This window comes from Dioscorea cayenensis, chromosome 19 (assembly GCF_009730915.1).
Source record: "Dioscorea cayenensis subsp. rotundata cultivar TDr96_F1 chromosome 19, TDr96_F1_v2_PseudoChromosome.rev07_lg8_w22 25.fasta, whole genome shotgun sequence".
NCBI classification, from domain to species: Eukaryota; Viridiplantae; Streptophyta; class Magnoliopsida; order Dioscoreales; family Dioscoreaceae; genus Dioscorea; species Dioscorea cayenensis.
The window spans coordinates 23,773,161-23,792,539 of NC_052489.1; the positions used below are offsets into that span (position 1 = coordinate 23,773,161).

At 36.1% G+C, this 19,379-nt stretch overlaps 4 protein-coding genes across 8 annotated transcripts; 2 read left to right on the plus strand and 2 right to left on the minus strand.

The window, feature by feature from the left end:
• The first annotated feature begins 3,634 nt into the window (after positions 1 to 3,634).
• On the plus strand, positions 3,635 to 6,796 carry LOC120249745 (multiple organellar RNA editing factor 8, chloroplastic/mitochondrial-like). 2 transcript variants are annotated; one of them, XM_039258373.1, is made up of 5 exons: positions 3,635 to 4,055; positions 4,754 to 4,851; positions 4,940 to 5,005; positions 5,563 to 6,147; positions 6,184 to 6,796. In XM_039258373.1, exons 1-5 carry the CDS (start codon positions 3,676 to 3,678, stop codon positions 6,402 to 6,404), a joined length of 1,350 nt encoding a protein of 449 aa, XP_039114307.1. In that variant the 5' UTR covers positions 3,635 to 3,675; the 3' UTR covers positions 6,405 to 6,796. The 2 variants fall into 2 exon arrangements, with proteins under 2 accessions (XP_039114307.1, XP_039114306.1); XM_039258372.1 differs by having other exon boundaries at positions 5,563 to 6,796.
• Positions 6,797 to 6,955: 159 nt separating this feature from the next.
• Positions 6,956 to 9,171, minus strand: LOC120250445 (DNA polymerase zeta processivity subunit). 3 transcript variants are annotated; one of them, XM_039259265.1, is made up of 6 exons: positions 8,923 to 9,171; positions 8,771 to 8,848; positions 8,560 to 8,672; positions 8,056 to 8,245; positions 7,762 to 7,966; positions 6,956 to 7,483 (listed from the first exon to the last, which is right to left on the minus strand). In XM_039259265.1, the coding sequence occupies exons 1-6, from the start codon at positions 8,948 to 8,950 to the stop codon at positions 7,480 to 7,482; spliced, it is 618 nt and encodes a 205-aa protein (XP_039115199.1). In that variant the 5' UTR covers positions 8,951 to 9,171; the 3' UTR covers positions 6,956 to 7,479. The 3 variants fall into 3 exon arrangements, with proteins under 3 accessions (XP_039115199.1, XP_039115198.1, XP_039115197.1); XM_039259264.1 differs by having other exon boundaries at positions 6,956 to 7,408; positions 8,771 to 8,851; positions 8,923 to 9,168; XM_039259263.1 differs by having other exon boundaries at positions 8,771 to 8,851; positions 8,923 to 9,167.
• A 233-nt stretch (positions 9,172 to 9,404) lies between these two features.
• LOC120250447 lies at positions 9,405 to 12,035 on the plus strand. Of its 2 annotated transcripts, XR_005533014.1 has the most exons (5): positions 9,405 to 9,657; positions 10,295 to 10,470; positions 10,591 to 10,665; positions 11,286 to 11,346; positions 11,461 to 12,035. XR_005533014.1 is itself a non-coding variant. In XM_039259266.1 (4 exons), the coding sequence occupies exons 2-4, from the start codon at positions 10,307 to 10,309 to the stop codon at positions 11,749 to 11,751; spliced, it is 516 nt and encodes a 171-aa protein (XP_039115200.1). In that variant the 5' UTR covers positions 9,409 to 9,657; positions 10,295 to 10,306; the 3' UTR covers positions 11,752 to 12,018. The 2 variants fall into 2 exon arrangements, 1 of the variants encoding a protein (XP_039115200.1); XM_039259266.1 differs by lacking the exon at positions 10,591 to 10,665 and having other exon boundaries at positions 9,409 to 9,657; positions 11,461 to 12,018.
• Positions 12,033 to 19,282, minus strand: LOC120250444 (ALBINO3-like protein 2, chloroplastic). Its single transcript, XM_039259262.1, has 14 exons — positions 18,795 to 19,282; positions 18,344 to 18,450; positions 17,176 to 17,303; positions 16,746 to 16,817; positions 15,948 to 16,049; positions 14,469 to 14,528; positions 14,288 to 14,353; positions 13,839 to 13,886; positions 13,188 to 13,349; positions 13,038 to 13,093; positions 12,801 to 12,918; positions 12,645 to 12,713; positions 12,446 to 12,555; positions 12,033 to 12,375 (listed from the first exon to the last, which is right to left on the minus strand). Exons 1-14 carry the CDS (start codon positions 19,196 to 19,198, stop codon positions 12,231 to 12,233), a joined length of 1,647 nt encoding a protein of 548 aa, XP_039115196.1. The 5' UTR covers positions 19,199 to 19,282; the 3' UTR covers positions 12,033 to 12,230.
• Between the last annotated feature and the right edge of the window lie 97 nt (positions 19,283 to 19,379).

Sequence of the window (19,379 nt, forward strand, 5' to 3'; positions counted from 1 at the left end):
GGCAAATAAATAAACAGTGTAGTGAAAGGTTACTAAATGCTTGTAGCAGCAACCAGACTAGTATTAAGGTGTGCATTGGATTTATTTTACCTTAACTGTAGGTCTAGTAGAAATATAATTTAATGGTTGTGATTGATTAAATTACTATATATCTTTGGTTTAACTGTTCAGATCAAAATACTATACATCCCAATTTTAAACATAATGACATAAATTCAAAACTTGAAGACTGTTGAACTCCCATCCATACGCACAACACGTATCTCTTTGAAAAAAAAAAATGAGTTTTTATTTAAGTTTATCCATTTTCTCAAGGAAAAAAGACTTTCAGTGGGTAGCTTAGCGTATTTGTGCATTTCATGTACCATAGAGTTTAGCCGTTCTAGGATTATTTATTAAAAAAATTATAAATATCTTATCAATTTGTATTAAATAAAATTTGAACCACTGAAGATTGATTTAAGGAAGAAATTTTGAATTTAAATTTCAGTGTATATGAAAAACACGTGTTAGGAGATAGAAACTTTATCTCATCTTTAGGAACTTATGGTAAAAAAAAAAATCAACACTAATAATAATAATAATAATAATAATAATAATAATAGAACTGTTTGAAATTTGAATTAATGAGTCAAATAACTATAAACTTTATTTTTATGTCTTTATTATGATTTTTTTTATTGTATTTAGGTTTATAGGTATAGTTTTTTTTTATTTTAAGTCTTTATCATGTTATAAACTTTGAATATTTTTTTATTTTAAATTTATTTTTTAATTAAATATTAAAACTACAATCAGATAGATTTTTCACGTTTTAAACTTAGAAAAAAACTAAATTTTTTATAATAATTAAAAAATATGATATTATTTTTTATGTCACATAATAATAAGGCCAGCTGAATTTGTCAAATGGAGTTTGGGGCTCCAGGGACCCAAGGAGTAAGGACACAAGTAAATTCAGAAACGAAACCAAAGAGGGGCTAGCAGGGGTTTCAACCCCTTCTTGGCACTGCCAATCCCGTTATTTTGGCTGGAACCAACCACCTTGGATGTTATTTAATACGTCGTGATCTGTACAAGTTACATTGGATATATGATCCAACCACCAAATTTAAATTCAATTATGTTTGAAAATTGGAATTGGCGGGCTTGTGTTGTATGTGAGACTTGTGGGCCAACATGCTTATGTTTTATGGGCTAAGAAGGCAAGGCAGCTAGCAGATTTAAATTGAATTATGAGAAAAAAAATTGTATTGGTTTGCATCCTTGCAATTCTATACATTGGTTGGAGATAATAATGAGTATATTAGTATTTTTCTTCTTTTATTGGATCATGTATTGTTTCTTAATGTAAATGAGAATCAATGTATAAAATTTTTGGGTGAAAAACATAGAACATGATTGGTAATTACATTCTTGTGATACAACTACAATGAGTTTGATTAAGTGCCTAATGCTATTGGTAAGCAAATTGTCTTTCATGAAGGGTTCTCAACTGGTAATTGGCTGTCTCCGGACAATCCTGATTATGACTTGCGTGTTCAGTCCATAATTGGGGTTACTTCTTGGCTTATTTGGAAGACTCGGTGTAATCTTATTTTTCGTCAAGAAACTCTTGACTTTCAATCCATTCCTATCAGGGCAATTAATCATGTCAGGGAGTTCTCTCAATCTTCAACTTTTAATTCCAGCAAGCAACTCATACTAAGCAATTTCTCCTTCAATGATGGGCCTTATCTTTTTGTGGCTTCTATGAGTAATATGGAGGCCAATACTCATGGTGCTGGTTTTCATCTTACTATGGTTACTCTCAGTTTGTGTTTGCAGGGTACTGTAATAATTTTGCAGAAACAACTCTTGAAGCTGAATCCTTAGCTCTTTTGATTGCACTTGGCAGCCTCCATGCGTCTGATCTCCAAGTTAAAACAATCTTCATTGCTTGCCCTGAGCTCTTCAACATCATTAAACATGGCTGCGATCCTCAAGCTTGGCGATTGAACCCGTTAATTATCAGCATTAATGATTATCTTTCCAGCTTTGATCTCCCACGAGTTTGCATTATTCCGAAGGCCTGGATGAATGTTGCCAATGATCTGGCGATTCATGGAGTTAACTCCCATGCTCTCACTCTTTTCCATCAGGGTAAGGATCTTCCGCGCTGGCTCATGAAGCAAGTCCTCAAGTCTGGCTTTAGTTTGTAATTTTTCTTTATTTTGTTTTTGCTGTGTGTTTGTTTTTATTGTTTTATGTTTGTGTTGTTTTTTTTTTCTTCTGTTTTTCTTTTGGCTTTGGTCTGTATCTTTTAAATCTCTTGTGTAATTTATGTTTGTTATCAATAAAATAGCTCTCCGAGCTCCTTCCCAAAAACAATGAGATCATTGAGATGTAATGTTGAGAATATCAGTATATGTCATAGTGTATATATGTATAATTAAATAAGGTTTCGTGGTAAGTCTACATAATAAAATGCATAAAAAAAATGTTATATCTACTAGCAAAATGCATAATAAAATAGGTTGTTTTAATCAAAGATTACGTTGTCAAGCTATTTTGTATTGAAAACATTTGTTATGTTAAATGAATTTTCTTTGATATTTTGCCCTCGTCCCTTCCTACCAATAAGCTATGGTTCCATCCCTGCAAGCAATCCCATAAGACCATTCTTTCTGAGCGAGTTAATTGCTTGAGATAAATAAATCGTAAAGATCTCTTTCATTGGGCTGTTAAGAACCCCTTATTGTTATAAGCTATTTGTTTTGTCTGTTGTAGTTATCTATATTTAGTAAATCCTAGATGTCTATATTGTTGAGGAGTTTCTAGTTTCTACAAACTCTTTATTATTATTGTTGGATTTGTATACTCTTTAAATAAATTGAAATAGTTCATCTATTTTTTCTTTTATAAAAAAATTGTTAAAGCTGATTAAACCATTGACATTTCATTCTACATTTTTAAAGTACAACATTATATTAAAAACACTAATATATTTATTCAAGTCTTACTACCATCTCTTCCATTTTAATTGTTTGTTTTATAAGTTAAAGGTGAGTCATTGAGAATTCAACTTTCACCCAATGTGTAGTTAAAACATAAATAATATGTGCACAAGTGACTTATCCACATAGTAAAAAAAAAATATTTAACTCAATTTAGGACAAAACTATGCTCAATCCACAAGTAACTATTTAAAAAAATATATACATAAATATATATATCAAAATGTTTTCATTTTAGTATGGCAATCTATTTGACATGCTTTCAAAATTGTTCAATATAATTTGTATTGCTGTTGTTGTTACTATTATAATTATTTTCATATGGACATTCACATGGTATAAAATATTGAAAATTTGGTATTCCCATCAACGATACACATTTCCTACATTTACCAACAGAAACTGAAATAATTATATATTTACATGGACTAAATCTGATTGTTTCTGAAGAAAATGGCCTTAATACCATTGATTTATTGTCGAGGGGCCAAAATGAAATTACAAGAACTTATCTAAAATTAAAGAAAATAAAAAGGATTCTTTTGAAAAACTATACAAAAGAGCGGATAAGACCGCGTTTCCCGATCGCGTTTCCCACCTCTTTAAAAGATCTAAAACCCTCGACGAGATAACTTTGCTAGGGTTTTTCCATCCGATTTGGTTCCTCTCTTTCTTTCTAATGGTGTCGGCGATGGCAAGCCGAACCCTAATCTCCAAGCTCATCATTCCAGGTCTCGCCGTCCCCCGATCCCTCTCTCGAGCTGCTATCCGCCCGTCCGGGTCGCCGCTCCTCCGTCTCCGCCGCCCACTTGCGGCCTTTCGATTCCCCTTCACACCCGGTGTTGCCGATGGATTGCGTTGCTTCTCGACCCGGCCGACGACCTCTTCGCTCAATGATCCGCAGCCGAACTGGACCAATCGGCCGCCGAAGGAAACGATCTTGCTGGATGGCTGCGACTTCGAGCACTGGCTCGTAGTCATGGAACCCCCCGACTCCAGCCTCACGCGCGACGATATCATCGACTCTTTTATCAAGACCCTCGCTCAGGTCGTCGGCAGGTCTGGGGTTCTCTCTGATTTTTTATTCTTTGTTTTATTCTTGACTCTCAAGTGTTTGTTTGATGCCCTTGCAGTTCCTTGCGATTGTACAAATTTTCTTCGTATTTTCTCATGAATCTTAGAGATTTTTTTTATAAAAGATGGTTCCTTTATGATTTTGGTTGATTAGATACTTAGCTATATCATATATATATATATATTTATGATTATGTCTCTAGCGTGTGATTTTAGGAACATTTGTAAGAGATTGTCTGAACTGTATTGGATTTCTTAGAAGTTCGTCCATGGGAGCTTTTTGGTACTGTTCGGCTTGCTTTGAAAATATTAGGGAAATACTCAGTATGTCCTTCCACCTAATTGCAACAGTATGATGCCTTTTCAACACCCCTTTTTTTTTTTCTCTTGTAAATAATCAGGGGGATAGATTTTTATCAGCAATTTGCACATCCTTCTTTGTTTTGATTGCTTCAGGTTGTGACTTTACTTTCTTTGTAACATGGATATATCTACATATCAATATAGCTTGTTGTGTTGTGGGTTTCTTAATGAATAACTTTCAATGTTAGTTGTGATGTTTATGTGTGTTCCGCTCTATTTTTTGAAAGCAATTTTGATAAAATTTTCTATTGTATGTTTCTTTTATAATATTGTTTTTTTTGTTTAGACTTCCATTTTGTCCAATACTTGCCTTGTTACAGTGAAGAAGAAGCACGGATGAAGATTTATTCAGTGTCTACAAAACATTACTTTGCTTTTGGAGCCCTTGTCTCTGAGGAACTTTCTTACAAGATCAAGAGTGCATCTCTAACCCTGTCTTTTCCATGTGGATAGAGTATTGAGTTATAATGTATAAACACATTATTCTTGTCTTCAAACTATTGCAGCTCTGCCAAAGGTCCGCTGGGTGCTTCCTGATTCCTATCTGGATGTGAAGAACAAAGATTATGGAGGTAAGGGCACAAGTTATATATGGTGTGCATATCATTTTCTACACTTAATTCCTATCATTTTCTCCTCTTAATTCAGCAGAGGAGGAGATATCAGCCATAGAAACTTATTTACATTGTGCATATAAACATGGCTTTGTATATGCATGTATATTTAGGATTTTGGCTTGGAAATAATTCTTCTATACTCTTTGTGATTTTTCTTTGAAAAATAAGTTTTAATTGGCTGTTAAACAGTTGTACCTGTTTTTAGAGGCGGCTTGCCCAACAGGCTTATGATGTCAGTTATAGTTTAAAGAGGAAATTTTCACCTGCATGTTTGCATCTAGGCACTTGCAAGTATAACATTGTGATTTTGTGATTTCCATATAGTTAAATAATTTGAACTAGCGCTCACTAGTAAAAAGTATGAGAAACATCGGCCATTCTTTTACTAGTTTTTGTTACATTTTGGTGTCCATTTGTGCATACGGAAGAAGGTGAGCATGCATAGCAATTGAGAAGCCACGGATTGCTAATCTGTATTATATATATATATATATATATTTTCTAATGGGCAGGGGAACCCTTCATTGATGGACAAGCTGTACCATACGATCCTAAATACCATGAGGAATGGGTACGTAATAATGCACGTGCAAATGAAAGATCCCGCCGCAATGACAGGCCACGTAATTTTGATCGGTCAAGAAATTTTGAAAGGCGCAGAGAGAACATGCAGAATTTCCAGAACAGAGATGTACCCCCCAGTCCAAATCAAAACTTCCAAGCTGGACCGGGTTCTATGCCACAGCGTGATGCTTCTCCCATGGCTAATCAACAAGCTCCAAATACCATGCCCCCACCCCCACCTCCACGTGATGTTCCTGCTACTGGTATGCCCGGACAAGGTTACCAGGGCCAAGTGCCTAATCCCCAGGGTGGCTACATGCCAAATAGAGGTGATGGTAACCCACCTAGAGCCCCTGGTTATCAAGGAACAGGAGGCCCTGGGTATCAAGGAGGCAGTCCTGGTTACCAAGGAGGCGGCCCTGGTTATCAAGGTGGAGGCTACCAGGGAGGCGGCCCCGGTTATCAAGGTGGAAACCCCGGCTATCAAGGAGGCGGTCCTGGTTATCAAGGTGGTGGTGGTCCTGGTTATCAAGGTGCTGGTTATCAAGGTGGCAACCCTGGCTATCAAGGTGGCAATCCTGGCTATCAAGGGGGGAGCACTGGTTCGCAGGGAAGTGGACCTGGTTATTCAGGCGGTGCACCCGGCTATCAAGGTGGCAACACTGGCTACCAGGGAGGGTCTGCTGGCTACCAAAGCAGTGGCACTGGCTATCAGGGAGGAGGTGTTAATTATCAAGGTGGTGGTTCAACTTATCAAGGGGGTAGCTCTGGTAGTCAGGGTGGTAACTAAACATATCAGACAAGCTCTACTTACCAGAAAGTTATCTGTGATAACAGCTGCTATCTTGTGATAATTTGATGTTTTCATGAAGTAGTCTGTTTATATATCCTGATGTCACTTTTATGTGTTCTTGAGATAGATAGGGAATTTAGTCAAGGGTTGGATGATTCATGGGGTCCTTATTATTTAAGAGTTTGAGTCAACAGGAACTAATGCTGCTTTTGTCAAACTTGGGTTTTGATGAGCCCTCAGCTTATATGTGGCGCTGCATTAAGGCTTCCCTTCTGGTCTAGTGAGAGGTTATGGCAAATAAGGTCCTCAAAAACTTTTGTTTCATGAATACTGTTATGGTCTGCGTTATATTTAGAATCTCAGACATTGAATATGTGCTGGTATTTGATCTTGTGGCCAAATTATCATTTGGGAAAAATTTTGCCTACTCAGCCTTTGGTGCTTGTTTCATGACATGGTGCTTTATGTTTCAATCATGGTTCTTTTTTTTCCCTGAATGAGAATGTTTTTGGTTTCAGCAGAAATGGGACAAGAACAAATAGAACATATAACTTAACTCATTTCATTTCAGGCATGCACATATCTGAATTGGAAATTCCAAAAGTGACAAAAACACATAACATAAACGGATAAACCTTATGCAAACACAAACTACAATTCCCTTTGGAATTTCCATTAGTTTTGTACCAATAGATAGGTCAGAGCCCAGGAAGCAGCATCTTTAATATTAACACAGGTAAAAGTAGAAAGAAAGAAAAACCAGAAGAAAGGCTTGGCCTTCCTTTGCCACATGACTTGCCCATATGCATTCAATTTATAACACCTCTTCTTCCATTCAGTACTCAGAAGAGGATATCAGATCAAATCCTTTCTTCCTCTTTCTCCACCACATCCCTCTCTGCCTTCTTCCTTCACCTTTAACCACAAACACACACCGATATTGCTATCGCCTTCTCAAATCTTGTTTACTGCCTTACGATGATGAGAACTCCCTTCATCACCTTTTATAATGAGAGGTATTTGATGCTTTGTTAACGTGAAAAAGTATAATTTAACAAGGTCATTATTATCCTCACCTACATAGAAAAATTTGGTCTAGTTACTTTAACTTTATATTCTTCGGCCATTGATACTGGTGGTTAGAGGTGGAAAGATAATTAGATGAATGGAAATGGGGACCGACATGATTAATTTAATTACAATAACTATAAGAATAAATGCAAAGCAAAAGCTAATGTGAGGATATGGAGATAAAGGATAGGTAGGAGAGCAACACAAGTGTGAATGGTGGGGAAACATGTCAAGCACTAGAATTGCTTCTATTGCATAATTTAAGGAAAGGAAGAAGTATTACTCTTCGAAATTCTTTGGTTCCGAAGGGCTGGCGTGCTCAAGGTACATTTGCACCTTTAGAGGTTCGCTACTCATGGACTTTATCGGTGTTATTCTTGGAGGCTGAAGCCACTGTTTTGTGTCTGTTGGAATCCAAAGATGTGCATTCTTGGTGCTGCTTTCTTGAGGAAGAGTTCGAAAATATGAAGTGACCTCCCACCGGGTACCTGTTTGAAAGATTAAGTAATAAACTTGGCCTCCAGAGTCAAACAATTGAAACTATAATGCGAGGAATGAACTGGAATTCAGTAATTACCGGCCGGAAGGGTTTTTGTCAGTGGTTCAGCAACTGTCAGTTTGATCAAGAAAGCACGAAGAGCGAATTCTAAGTCATTTTCTTCGACCTTTGAGTGGTATGTCTGGTTCACTGCAAGTTTAAACACAAATTTTTCAATGGGGGCCTGCTTTTCGTCGTAAAAGATCACTGCCACTCTCTCCACCAATCCCTGCAGAAATGTTAGAAGCCATGCCATCAAACACAAGCTTTGAGCAGTGATTGAGATCGTCACAGACACAGTGATAATAAATTCAGAGAAAACTTGAGCAACGTCAACAATAAAAAAAACTTATCTTGCTTCACTGCAACAAACAGAATAGAAAACCAATTAAACTAAATTCATCATCTCAAAGTTCAATTCTCAAAACTTAAATGTCATAAAGAGAAAAAGAAGTATCACCATATCAAGGCAATTTCTCAAACACATGGCAGGCATCAGAAATAACAACAAATTTAGCCAAGGAAAGCAAGAAAGGCAGAGACCTTTTGGATGAATGACTGCAAACAAGAGGTAACAGAGTGGATGTAGCTGGATAATTCTGGATGTTTCGCCTTTTTCACCACAACATTCATGTATCTCCTCCTCTCAAATGCCCCTTTTTTGTCACACATCTCCCATCACATAAACACACACATATATATAACAAGAGGGAGATTGAAAAAACCAAAAAAAACTAACAAAAAGAGTGAGTACCTGGGGGATAAACACCTTTGAGAAACACAATGGAGGTCACAGCCACTTCCAAGAACTCCACAAGTATCCTGCTTGTTTCTTCTATTGAAAAACATACAATTAACACAACATATGAACAATAAAACACAACACATGCACAGGCACAGAGATACCTTGTGGAATAGTGTTCTTGCGATCCATGGTGGTGTTGTCGTTGAGAATGAGAAGAAAAGGAGATGTTTCGAAGAACAACAAGAGAAAGATGAAAAAAGATTCAAGCTTTGAGAACGGAGAGGTGTTCAACTTCCATTGATGATCTTTGGTACACGCGCTTGTCCAAAAATAAATAAATAAATAAATAATAATGATAATAATAAATATTTTTTTTGGCAATTTATCTAATGTTGACGAATGAAATTAAAAGATCTTAACTTTTTAATGAATTGACAGCCAATTGAGATTTGAACGCTTATTTTTCTCAACAAATTTGAAGTTTTTTTGTAATTTGTACTCAATTCTTCGATAATTTTGTTCCAAATGTTTGACCATAGGATTGACTTATCCATCCCATCACTCATATGTTGACACGTGGTAGATTTTTATAGGAGTGGGTTTGCGTGGCGGTCAGCCGCGATAAGAAAAACACGGTCATAACAAAGAAGAGGCGGTGGAGTCGAGAGAGAGAGAGAGAGAGATCCAGCGAGGGAGTATATAAGGAATCAGAGAGCAGAGGAATTCCTCTCGATCTCTGATTTCTGATCTCTCTCTTGGATTTCTATGCCCTATTTAGGGTTTTTTTTGGTCTCTTGATGATCGATCTCCTGGTGATTCAACAAGTAGGGCTTGTGATTTGAGCCGAAGTTTTGAGATCTAGCGAAGTTGGGTGATTTACTTTTGATTCGTCATCGGTAAGGACAAAGGATTGAGTTTGATGTAGAAAAGTTGTTTGCTTGATTTTGTTTTCTGCTTTCGGATTTTATGGGCATGGAGTTGAAATCTAGGGTTAGGATAAAAAAACCCTAATTTTTTTGTTTCTCTTTCTTGCTAAACTTGCCGCTTCTCCTAAAATTATCGGCTTTTTTTTTTTGGGTTGAAAATTAGTTGATTGTGTTGGGAATTGGTGGATTTGTAAATGAAAATTTTCCTTTTGGCATGTTTTACCGCATGAAAGTTTGTCTGGCATGACCTATAGAGTATTTTTTAATTGAATTGTGTTCTTCTTGTGTTTGATTTGGTGAAGAAGTTCAAAGGGACAATCAAATAAAACAAAATTTTCTTTCCTTCATTGTTGTTCTCGTTGGTGGTTGTCTGTATTTTGGCTTTCCTCAAGGCAAGCTAGCACACCCTAAATTTTAGGAAACAATTGGAAATTTGTGTCTTTTTATTCTTTGTTATCATGATCTTGTAAGTAATATACATGTATGATTTTTAGTCATTCTTTTGTTTTTTGAGTCTTTTTTTTTTCCCTGTTCTTGGTCTGATGTCATGAGTGCATCCAGTAGTGAAGCCATCATCAGTGAATCTTTGTATCTTCTTGTTTCTTAGGATATTTCAAGGATGGAGAATTTCCCACTTAGATATAGTGCATTTGGACAAGTACATCCTGATCTTATTGTGCCTAGCGTGACTAGAGGTGAAATCCTCTGTCCTGAACCTCGCCGTGCTAAAAGAATCCCTTTTGTCTTAGAGAATTATGGCAGGATCAGTCCCAAGCCTAAGAGGTATGATTTGTAATTTTATGCGCTGCCTAGAAGTATGAATTCTTTTGATTGTTTAGTTTTAGTGTTATTTTCTATTTGCATCCATGATTCTGTTCCATCACTTGTTCTTTGGCGTTTCAGAAAATAAGGTTTATTATTAGATGGATTTCCAAATATTGCTGGCTCCACCTGAATTTCCAGATGGTTGGCCGACATGTATGCTTACTGCCGCTTCCTTCTTTTGCTTTAATCAATAAAGATGATAGTAAGAAATGTGAAATGCAACAAAGATGCTAACTTAATGCAATAATTCTTGATGTGTCCATATTATAGTAGCCTATGGTCCTGAACCTCACCGTGTATTGATACAAACTTGCTTAACTTGTTCAATACAAATTCATTAGTTGTATGTGACTCAACAAATCATTGTGTTAGTGCTGCTATAACTGGCAAGGAAAATGCTGTGAATTAAGGATAGAATTAAGTAAAGGATACATCTTATGTTTAACAGAATTTTATCGAGTATCTATGTATCAAATTCCTGGAACACCAAACAATGATTCTTGCTAAAATCTAACTCAAGGTGATGGTCAGGTCTGGCAAGATGACCATTGCCAGGTAGGATGTGTTTTACATGAGTAAAATTTCCCATCAAAGCTGGTCATTTTCTACTTTGTTAGATGTTGTAGAAATCTGTTATCGTATAAATATTATTTTCAAGAATGTTAACTATTGCATGATACTACTGTAGTTTGAGCAAGCTTTTGGAACTCCATTATTATATCTTTATTTTATTGGGTTGTAACCTCTAACTTTGTTCACTTGTTTTACTGCAGTATTTTACCTGTGCCTAGGAAGGAGAGTGTTTTGGAGGTTTTGGATGCGATACTAGATAAGGTTCTTTGTTATTCTTTCATGAAAGTTTCCTCTTTTAATTATATTCAGCATGTACTCTTTTCTATTGTTCATAATTCACACAACACTTGACTCTTTGGCTTCTGTTCTTTACAGGATGAATACAATGAAAATGATTTAGATTCCAGTAACCAAGCGAGTTTCTTTTGCGGATCACCACCACCACGGACGAGCAATCCAGTAGTCAACGATGCACAATTTATGAACCAAACCCGGGCAGTAGCTTCGCCTTCAGGATTTTACTGTGATATGAAGCCTTCGGCAAGAATCAAAAGAGGTTCCCCTACTTGTGGGTCTTCAAAAGACACAAATCCGAAACTAACGATTGAAGGTTTCGCTTGCAGGAGTCCAGACTCTCGTGGTGTAGTCCCGCCGGCATTTGCCTGATTATCTTGGAAACTATCTTTTACCTCCTGTAAAAAATTTTGACAGCCCTGCTTTGGTCCTGAGATCTCCATTGCATCTATACCCTTCACACAGCATTCATTTAGCCAGCCTGTACATACCACCAAGTTCTTGTAAATACTAGTCCTGTCTATAGTGGTTTTATGAGTTGTTTGTGCTGCTCATAATGTTTAAAGCTAGATTGAGTTGTGATCATGTATATGAAGTGTCCTTTTTGTAAATAGTGGAATTTGTGAAGATTTGAGTTTAGAGCCTTCTGTTCATAAGCTTTTGTGTTAAACACCATTATGAATCAATGAATCCTTTACAGGAAAAGAATGACTTCCTCTTAAGTTTTCAACCGTTATACATATAACATCAACCATACCCATTAAACAACGTTGTACCTAATAAATAAAATAATGTTCGTCCTGCAGACTCCTTCGCAAAGTCAAAGACTAGTATGTTCGTCCTGATTGAGTTTAGTTAGAGTCAGCTGATTGCTTCTTTTGATCTTCTCCTATCTCTTCACATTCTTTTACATATGCAAACACTGCAGGATCATAGGCTGCAGCTCTTCGAAGATATTTCGCAGCTTCGATTTTCTCTCCTTGTTGAAATAAAGTGCTGTGCAACAAGTTCTGATCAAGTTAAGGAAAATGATCTACTAGTAAATAGTGCACTGCATTATTAATACCTTCCTAACATAACCAAACCCCGGTAGTAGCAAGCCTTCTCCATAGGGTTTTCTGGCTCTGTCAACTCGGCTATTCTTTTCAAATGTTCAATCCCCTCTGATTTATTTCCCTGATGAAAATGATGATGCATGCGTTACATAACTGAAGAAAGTTGAGCTAAATATGAACCAAAAGGTGAATGTATTCCAGTTGATTCACCTGCCAAATTTGTGAAACACCTGCACCAAAATATGCCAGAGAAAGAAGGCCAACATCTTCTTGTCCAATCTGTTGGTTAGCAAATTTGAACATTAGAAATTGCAAGATGTTTTGGCTAAGTTGATAGAATCATAATAAGCTGCAGGGGTTGCTGACCTTTGGGATTGCCTGTTGGAAAGATTCAGAGGCTTCAGCAAATAATCCTTTTGAACATAGTATCTGGCCCAAAGCAACATGAGCTCTTGGCAATTCAGGATTCTTTTCTGTTGCAATTCTGTTGAGAAAGGGTGCAGTGCTTTAGGTTTGTTACAATATGAAGTTTAAACTGCAAAAGCAGAGTGAGAAGCCACTAATAGCTTCCTGAACAAAGAACTTGAATATGTAAGGAACTACCGTAATAGAGGGAGTGCACTATCTTGATGGCCCTTTGCTAACTCTTCAAGCGCAAACTGTAGCAATTTCAAACGTAAGCATGTAAGTTTACAATGATCAGTATTAACTAGCATCCACAAGAAGGATAGTGCATTAGTTGTTAATACTTACATCAAGTAACTTCTCTGCGGAGAGACTTTCTGCAGATATTTGAAGCTCCAATGGACCTTTGTTCTCCTCTCCAATGCTTTCTGTTGGACTTTTATGCAACAAAGCCTTTTCATCATGCAAACCCAATTTCTTACGAACATATGGGCTTCTGAGACATAGTTGCTGCAATATTTTTATGTCTCAAAGGTCAGGAGTACGAAATCAACTTTGTAATGATTTAAACCAGTATTCAAAGACCGGCTTTGCAGAAACAAGAGAAAGCAGAGTTTAGAAAGTTCAATGGTGGATCAGCTAGTACAGTTGGAATCAGAACGCAATGCAACAAACAATGCGGTAAATTCTAGCTGCGATGCAGTGAAGACATCTTTCACAAAGTCCAAGATAAATAACAGGATTGAAGAAAAAACGAAATATATACAACATATTAATATTTTTTTTTTTTAAAGTTAATTTTTGAAAACTTAATGGGTTATTAACAACATAATATTGTTCAACTTCTAGGCTATCACCAAATATCAACTGCAGAAAGGGAAAAAGGGAAACCAAGAAAAAAAAATGCCTATTTGCCAACTTCATTTAGTTCACAAAAGCACAGATTTTAAACATAAGAATTTAGAACCTTCATTGTACATGTGCAGAGAATGACCAAACCTGAAACAAGGTCAACGAACTGTTTGTTACCCAATAGACCAAACTACCCTGCAAAAAAAAAAACAACCATGAATGTAAGAGACATATATATATATATATATATATATCAAAGGTAGCTTAGTTAAGAACTGGTGGGAGTCTGCAACTCAACAATCTAGCATGTGCTATGGTAAAACTTAACGAATTACGAACTGTTAAAAACTTGAAAGTTTAGCAAATTGACTGAAAATGGAAATATATATTATTGCAATCAACACAGAACATTTCTTTCTCATGAAAATTTTCGAGAGGGAATTATAACTCCATAGTAACAGTCCGAATAATTAACAATGGACATATTTGAAGAACCAACCCATCAACACCATAAAGGGGAAGTTGGCGAGAGAGCTACAACAAATTTACAATCTAATAACAAACTGAATGTAATTAAACAGTAAATGATGACTTACCTGAGGAACGCAATATCCTATAAAAACTAATGGGATGGCCAGAACATCCAGGTATAATTTGTAATACTGCCAAAAACAAAATGAATCAAGTCATTTAAATGTTTCAAGTTAAGAGTGTGATCAGCATCAAGACATTTCTTAGGTTCTGTATAATGGGCCAAATTAAAGCCCGATAACTCACTCTTGCCAACAAGCCTAAAACTCCTTGCAGTTTTTCGACCTTAAATGTCTGGAAAGAAACCTGAGGACAACAGAAACTCAGCATTTTTTTGACATACTTCCTGCAATGCTTTAGCAAAAGACTTGAATAGGAGTAAGACTATTTGAAAAAAAAAACTTAAGCATGGATTGACTATTCAAGAACCAAAAGAAAAAGCAAAATCATGCATAAGTATGATCTCCACTGCCTTACTGTCAATAACTTACCATAGAAGTGACATGAGTTTTATGTACTTAACATGGTTGTTCATAAAATCCATCAAATAGAAATTAATTCTATGGGTGATATATATATATATATATATATTAGATGGAGACAAACAAACATATGGAGCCAGGAGCGCCTCTTGCATCATAATGCAAAACAATGTTTCCCACCAAAATATATTCTGTACTAGCTATAGGCGACAATGTCCTTCAAAAGAATATAAATTTAATCTATATCAAGAAGCAACATGACTAACAAAAAATGGAGCAATCAACATATGGTTCAAACCACCAACCCAATACTACCACTAACTCTCACAATTCTCATGTGATGTTATCTATTGGTCACAGAGAGGCATTTCTATGTAAAAAAAATAACAACCCAATATGTTCAAGGAGGATTATGAAGCACTAGGTGAATTTCCTTGCCAACAACCAGTGACGCTAGTAGACAGATATGCTTTGTGCCAACTGGTAGAGAGGTGAGGCATCTAACCAATACTCATGCCATTGATTGCCAGATAGACATCAACCATCTTAAACTTCTTATCAAGTTTTTAAAGGCAACTTTAGGCAAGAGATGGAGATTGCCACAAAAAGCTTTAAACAGAGCTAGTAAGCAGGTCCTGCCTTGACATTTCCATATTCAAGTTCATATAACTGAAGAACAACTATTTTATACCCAGATGAGGCAGACCATTAGAATAGTATTATATGGTTATAGTATAAGGGTAAAAATATCTTTTGGCTTAAGTTTGGAAAACCTAATCCTTATACTACTTTAATATAGACATCTGAAATACTGATCTTCAAGGAGCATTACTATATTGTATGTCACTGTTAGGTGAGCAGAATTCATAATTACTAAAGCCGTTGGTGTTGCGGCATAGAGTGGATTGGACAAGGTTGGGTTCTAAAAGGCTGCAGTACGTAAAAACAACAAAATATGCCAGTCACCAAGAGCTTTAACCTTATTTTACTATACAAGGGTGCAGTCTAGAACATGTTTCAAATTGAACAAGTTTAACTTATCTTTACCAGGATTTAAACACACACACACAAGTAAAGTTATGATATTACAAGATATAGACAGGAATGGTAAGCTTCACAGTTAGCCGCAAAATGTATCATTCCCACAAAACAGATATGACTAGTAATATACAAGTACATGATATGCTCTTCCAAAAAGAAGACAAAAGTAGCTCAAGATTTACATTGTTATGAAAATGATCACCTGAACATTGGTGTAATGCAGACCAGCAATCAAGATTGGAAAGATAGGACCAAAGACACCATGTGGATAGCAAGTGAGATCTTGGAACCACAATATGCCACCCTGTAAACTCTTATTTGTCAATCCATGCACAAATTTAAGGGGAAGCTTAAAAATTTATACTAGAATGAGCAAACGCATACATGTTCCTACAATCAGAAGTAAATCTAGATATAAATTATGAAGTGTCAAAGAGACAAAGATAGCAAAAGAAAAGGACACAATCATAGTGTGAGAGAGCTAATATATATGATGACATGAATGGATGAGCATACAGAAACATGAAATGAAGTTATCAAGAATTTTCCCAATTACGTAATGCAACAAACTAAGAAATAGAACAAACGAGGACAACTTAACTAATTAGAAATATCAAGCCAGATGTCTGATAAGAAAAAAATAATCCCAGTTTAAGATAAATAAATCATTCATAAAATGTTAGCCAGATTAAAATTTCCAACACTATTTTTGGGTCAGCAACCCATATTATTCATTTTCTTAAAAGTTTGGAATATTGATAGTGCAATCCACTCTTTCACACTTTATTAACAAAATCAAGATAATTAAACAATGTATTTTGATCCTCAAGCACATGGAACTCATAGAATTGAGAGATATGCATTCATCATGCATCCGCATTCCTTAATAAAAACACAATTAAGTTGAACAGAACCCAACCATGGATACATAATTGCTAATACAATACAAAGAACTTATTGTTTATGAAAATAAATATATATTTGCAATTTCAAGTCTCACACTTTCAAATCCTGGGTGATGGTCTAGACACATTGTCCGAATGCTGGCCATCCAAAGTAAAAAACAAGGAAACTGCACAATAGAATGGAGGAGAAAATATGAGCATAACAGAGTTGAGTAAAAGAAAGAGCACATTAACGCAAGCAAGTAATTATATCCATGAGTTATTAGAAAAGTTGCATCAGTATTTGTTTCTAATGCAAGTGATATTGAAAAAAGCTTGCATTTTACATTGTTAAAGCAGAATTTATTCCATGAGACTCAAAAAATATATGAATATAGTCACTGCGTACAATGATAAGCAACTGCTTCAAATGGGAATTGTCTAAGAAATAGGCCAAGATTATTTCTAAAAATACTGTGTGAAAATATAGAAAAACATAACAATGACAAATATCTAGAAAGTAATTGCAAGAAAGCCTCACATTACCTGAATAAAGAAGGGCGCAAAGCTCCACAAGTATGAGGGGCAGCCCAGTTCTCGTTTTTTCTTTTGGAAAAGCAAGAACTGCTCTCGGTAACTCCTTCCTGATAAAGGTGGCGGCAAAGGAGGAGGCACTTCCTAATGCAACATATTATTAGCTAAGTGTCCAGAGCCATCTAAGAACTAAGCTTATTATCAAATTAGTACTTCATGCTTTAATGAAGCATTTAAGAATATTAACTTTTAAATCTATGGGCTTGGTATGCAGCAAAGCATCCATCATGGCCACAATTAAGCATGCAAAAATGAGTATTCAAGAACAATTGGAATGCGAACATATAACTGAGAAAGAATGGATTCCAAATCAGTTATTATATAAGATTAGAAAAATCAAACGGGGACCCCAGTAAGATATCATGCGCACATACATTATACTGCTGAAAGTCATAATATATATGGTGGACTTGTCCTTTTATATTAATCACCACACTAAATAAATAGGCATAGGCGTCTAACCTAAATGATGAAAGGGCCATTTAAAATATCATTCTTCAGAAAAATGCATGAATTTAACTTCCAATAATGCAAGTAAAGCTTTTGCAATTCAGATAATATGGACCTTACAAAACATGCTCTTCCAACATAATTTCTTTTAGTGATTAATATGTCCCTTTCATAATCATCCAATATCTATTCAATTTGAGATCCTGAGTATCAAGTTCTGGTTGCTCACTTTTAAACACCAATTTTCACTTAAATCGTCATCTCCTAACTAGATGATGAAGTGCATACTTTGTATTTCTCCAGGCCTTACTCTAATACACATGGCTTGAACACTTCCCTTTACATCTTCTGGTGTTCACATATAATGAAGGGCATGAAAGTTTGTACTAAGATCTTACTCAAAAAAAAAAAAAATATGAAAAATGTATCTGTTTATTGTAAATCCATTGGAATTCTTTATTTTTCAGCAAAAAAATCTGACTCATTTTTCATTTGAAATTTGATTACGCATATCAATACATATTACATACTTTGTATCTGCAATGTTGCTCAAAGGAGTCAATGTCTATTAGCTTATGATATTCAATAAGGTAGAGAAAGAGCTTTTACTTGGAGAGGCACAGTGTCAAATTAAAGCATAAGTTCAAGTTTAATAAGATATTTTGCTTACATTTTGGATACAATCTTGCAATCTCTCCCACCTTCTTTAGTTGCAAAAGAAGAACAGGAAATAGGGTAGCTCTAAGGGCTAGAGTTGATGTGGGGATTACTACCCACCTGCATCAATTCACAGACAGATAAACAACCCAAAAAAAAAAAAAAATCCAAACTTCAAACTCCAAATGTTCAGCATGAAAGTGATTGCCTTTCAAGAAAAAGAATACACAACTATGCATCATCACAAGAACATGGTTGTTTACCCATAAGCAATTCGTATAGAATATCATATTCTGACAGCTCAAACTCACTTTTAACAAGAAAAAACCACAAAGCCACACAAAAAGCCCGCATCTTGAAATCATCATGTTTATAATCGACGGTGAGCATTTCTCAAAGTGATATACCAAATCAAATCACCTTCACATGATATATCTTGTTAAAAAAAAAGCAGAATATCTCACCATGGGAGGCCACTGAAGTCATGAAACCCTTCGAGCAGAGAAACAACACCATGAACAGGATATTGGTACCAACTCGCATCACTGACGGCTGCCTCCGAAAGCACAGCCCCATCCAACTCCGAACCCAACAACGCCAATCCAGCCCCAGGATCGCCCACATGAATCAACCCCTCTCCAGACCCATCGCTCTCAGGAGAGGAATCCTTGTCGTCGGCCTTGGGACCAGCAGTCCACGAATACCACGAGAAGGACCGAAAGGAAATGGTAGCGCAGAAAGGAGGACTGGAACTGAAGGGATTTGGAGAGGTAATGGGTTTAAGGTTTCTGAAAGGAGTGTGGGGGAAGAGGGAACCAGAGATCGCCGGAGGAACGCGACGGCGGAGGAGATTAACGGCGGTTCCCATTGTGAAGCAAATGAAAAGTCGATGTTTTGGAAATTGGAAATAAGTTCACATGATCGGGTTTTTTATATATATACCCCCAGTAAAAATTTTAATCATTTACATGCCCTCATAAAACTGAGACTTCTGCACTACGTATATAATAATGGAATTTTGGAGGGCTGCATATGCTAAACAACCATAA

Excerpts from the sequence above, each read along its gene's own strand:
- LOC120249745 (XM_039258372.1), top strand. The coding sequence starts at position 3,676 with ATGGTGTCGGCGATGGCAAGCCGAACCCTAATCTCCAAGCTCATCATT. Across the intron at positions 4,056-4,753 it reads CTCGCTCAGGTCGTCGGCAG|TGAAGAAGAAGCACGGATGA; the intron begins GTCTGGGGTTCT and ends GCCTTGTTACAG. Across the intron at positions 5,006-5,562 it reads GAAGAACAAAGATTATGGAG|GGGAACCCTTCATTGATGGA; the intron begins GTAAGGGCACAA and ends TCTAATGGGCAG.
- LOC120250445 (XM_039259264.1), bottom strand. The coding sequence starts at position 8,950 with ATGGATCGCAAGAACACTATTCCACAAG. Across the intron at positions 8,673-8,770 it reads CAAAGGTGTTTATCCCCCAG|GGGCATTTGAGAGGAGGAGA; the intron begins GTACTCACTCTT and ends GTGACAAAAAAG. Across the intron at positions 7,967-8,055 it reads GACAAAAACCCTTCCGGCCG|GTACCCGGTGGGAGGTCACT; the intron begins GTAATTACTGAA and ends TCTTTCAAACAG.
- LOC120250447 (XM_039259266.1), top strand. The coding sequence starts at position 10,307 with ATGGAGAATTTCCCACTTAGATATAGTGCATTTGGACAAGTACATCCT. Across the intron at positions 10,471-11,285 it reads ATCAGTCCCAAGCCTAAGAG|TATTTTACCTGTGCCTAGGA; the intron begins GTATGATTTGTA and ends GTTTTACTGCAG. Across the intron at positions 11,347-11,460 it reads TGGATGCGATACTAGATAAG|GATGAATACAATGAAAATGA; the intron begins GTTCTTTGTTAT and ends TGTTCTTTACAG.
- LOC120250444 (XM_039259262.1), bottom strand. The coding sequence starts at position 19,198 with ATGGGAACCGCCGTTAATCTCCTCCGCCGTCGCGTTCCTCCGGCGATC. Across the intron at positions 16,050-16,745 it reads ATCACCCAGGATTTGAAAGT|GGTGGCATATTGTGGTTCCA; the intron begins GTGAGACTTGAA and ends AAGAGTTTACAG. Across the intron at positions 14,529-15,947 it reads TGCATTACACCAATGTTCAG|GTTTCTTTCCAGACATTTAA; the intron begins GTGATCATTTTC and ends TGTTGTCCTCAG.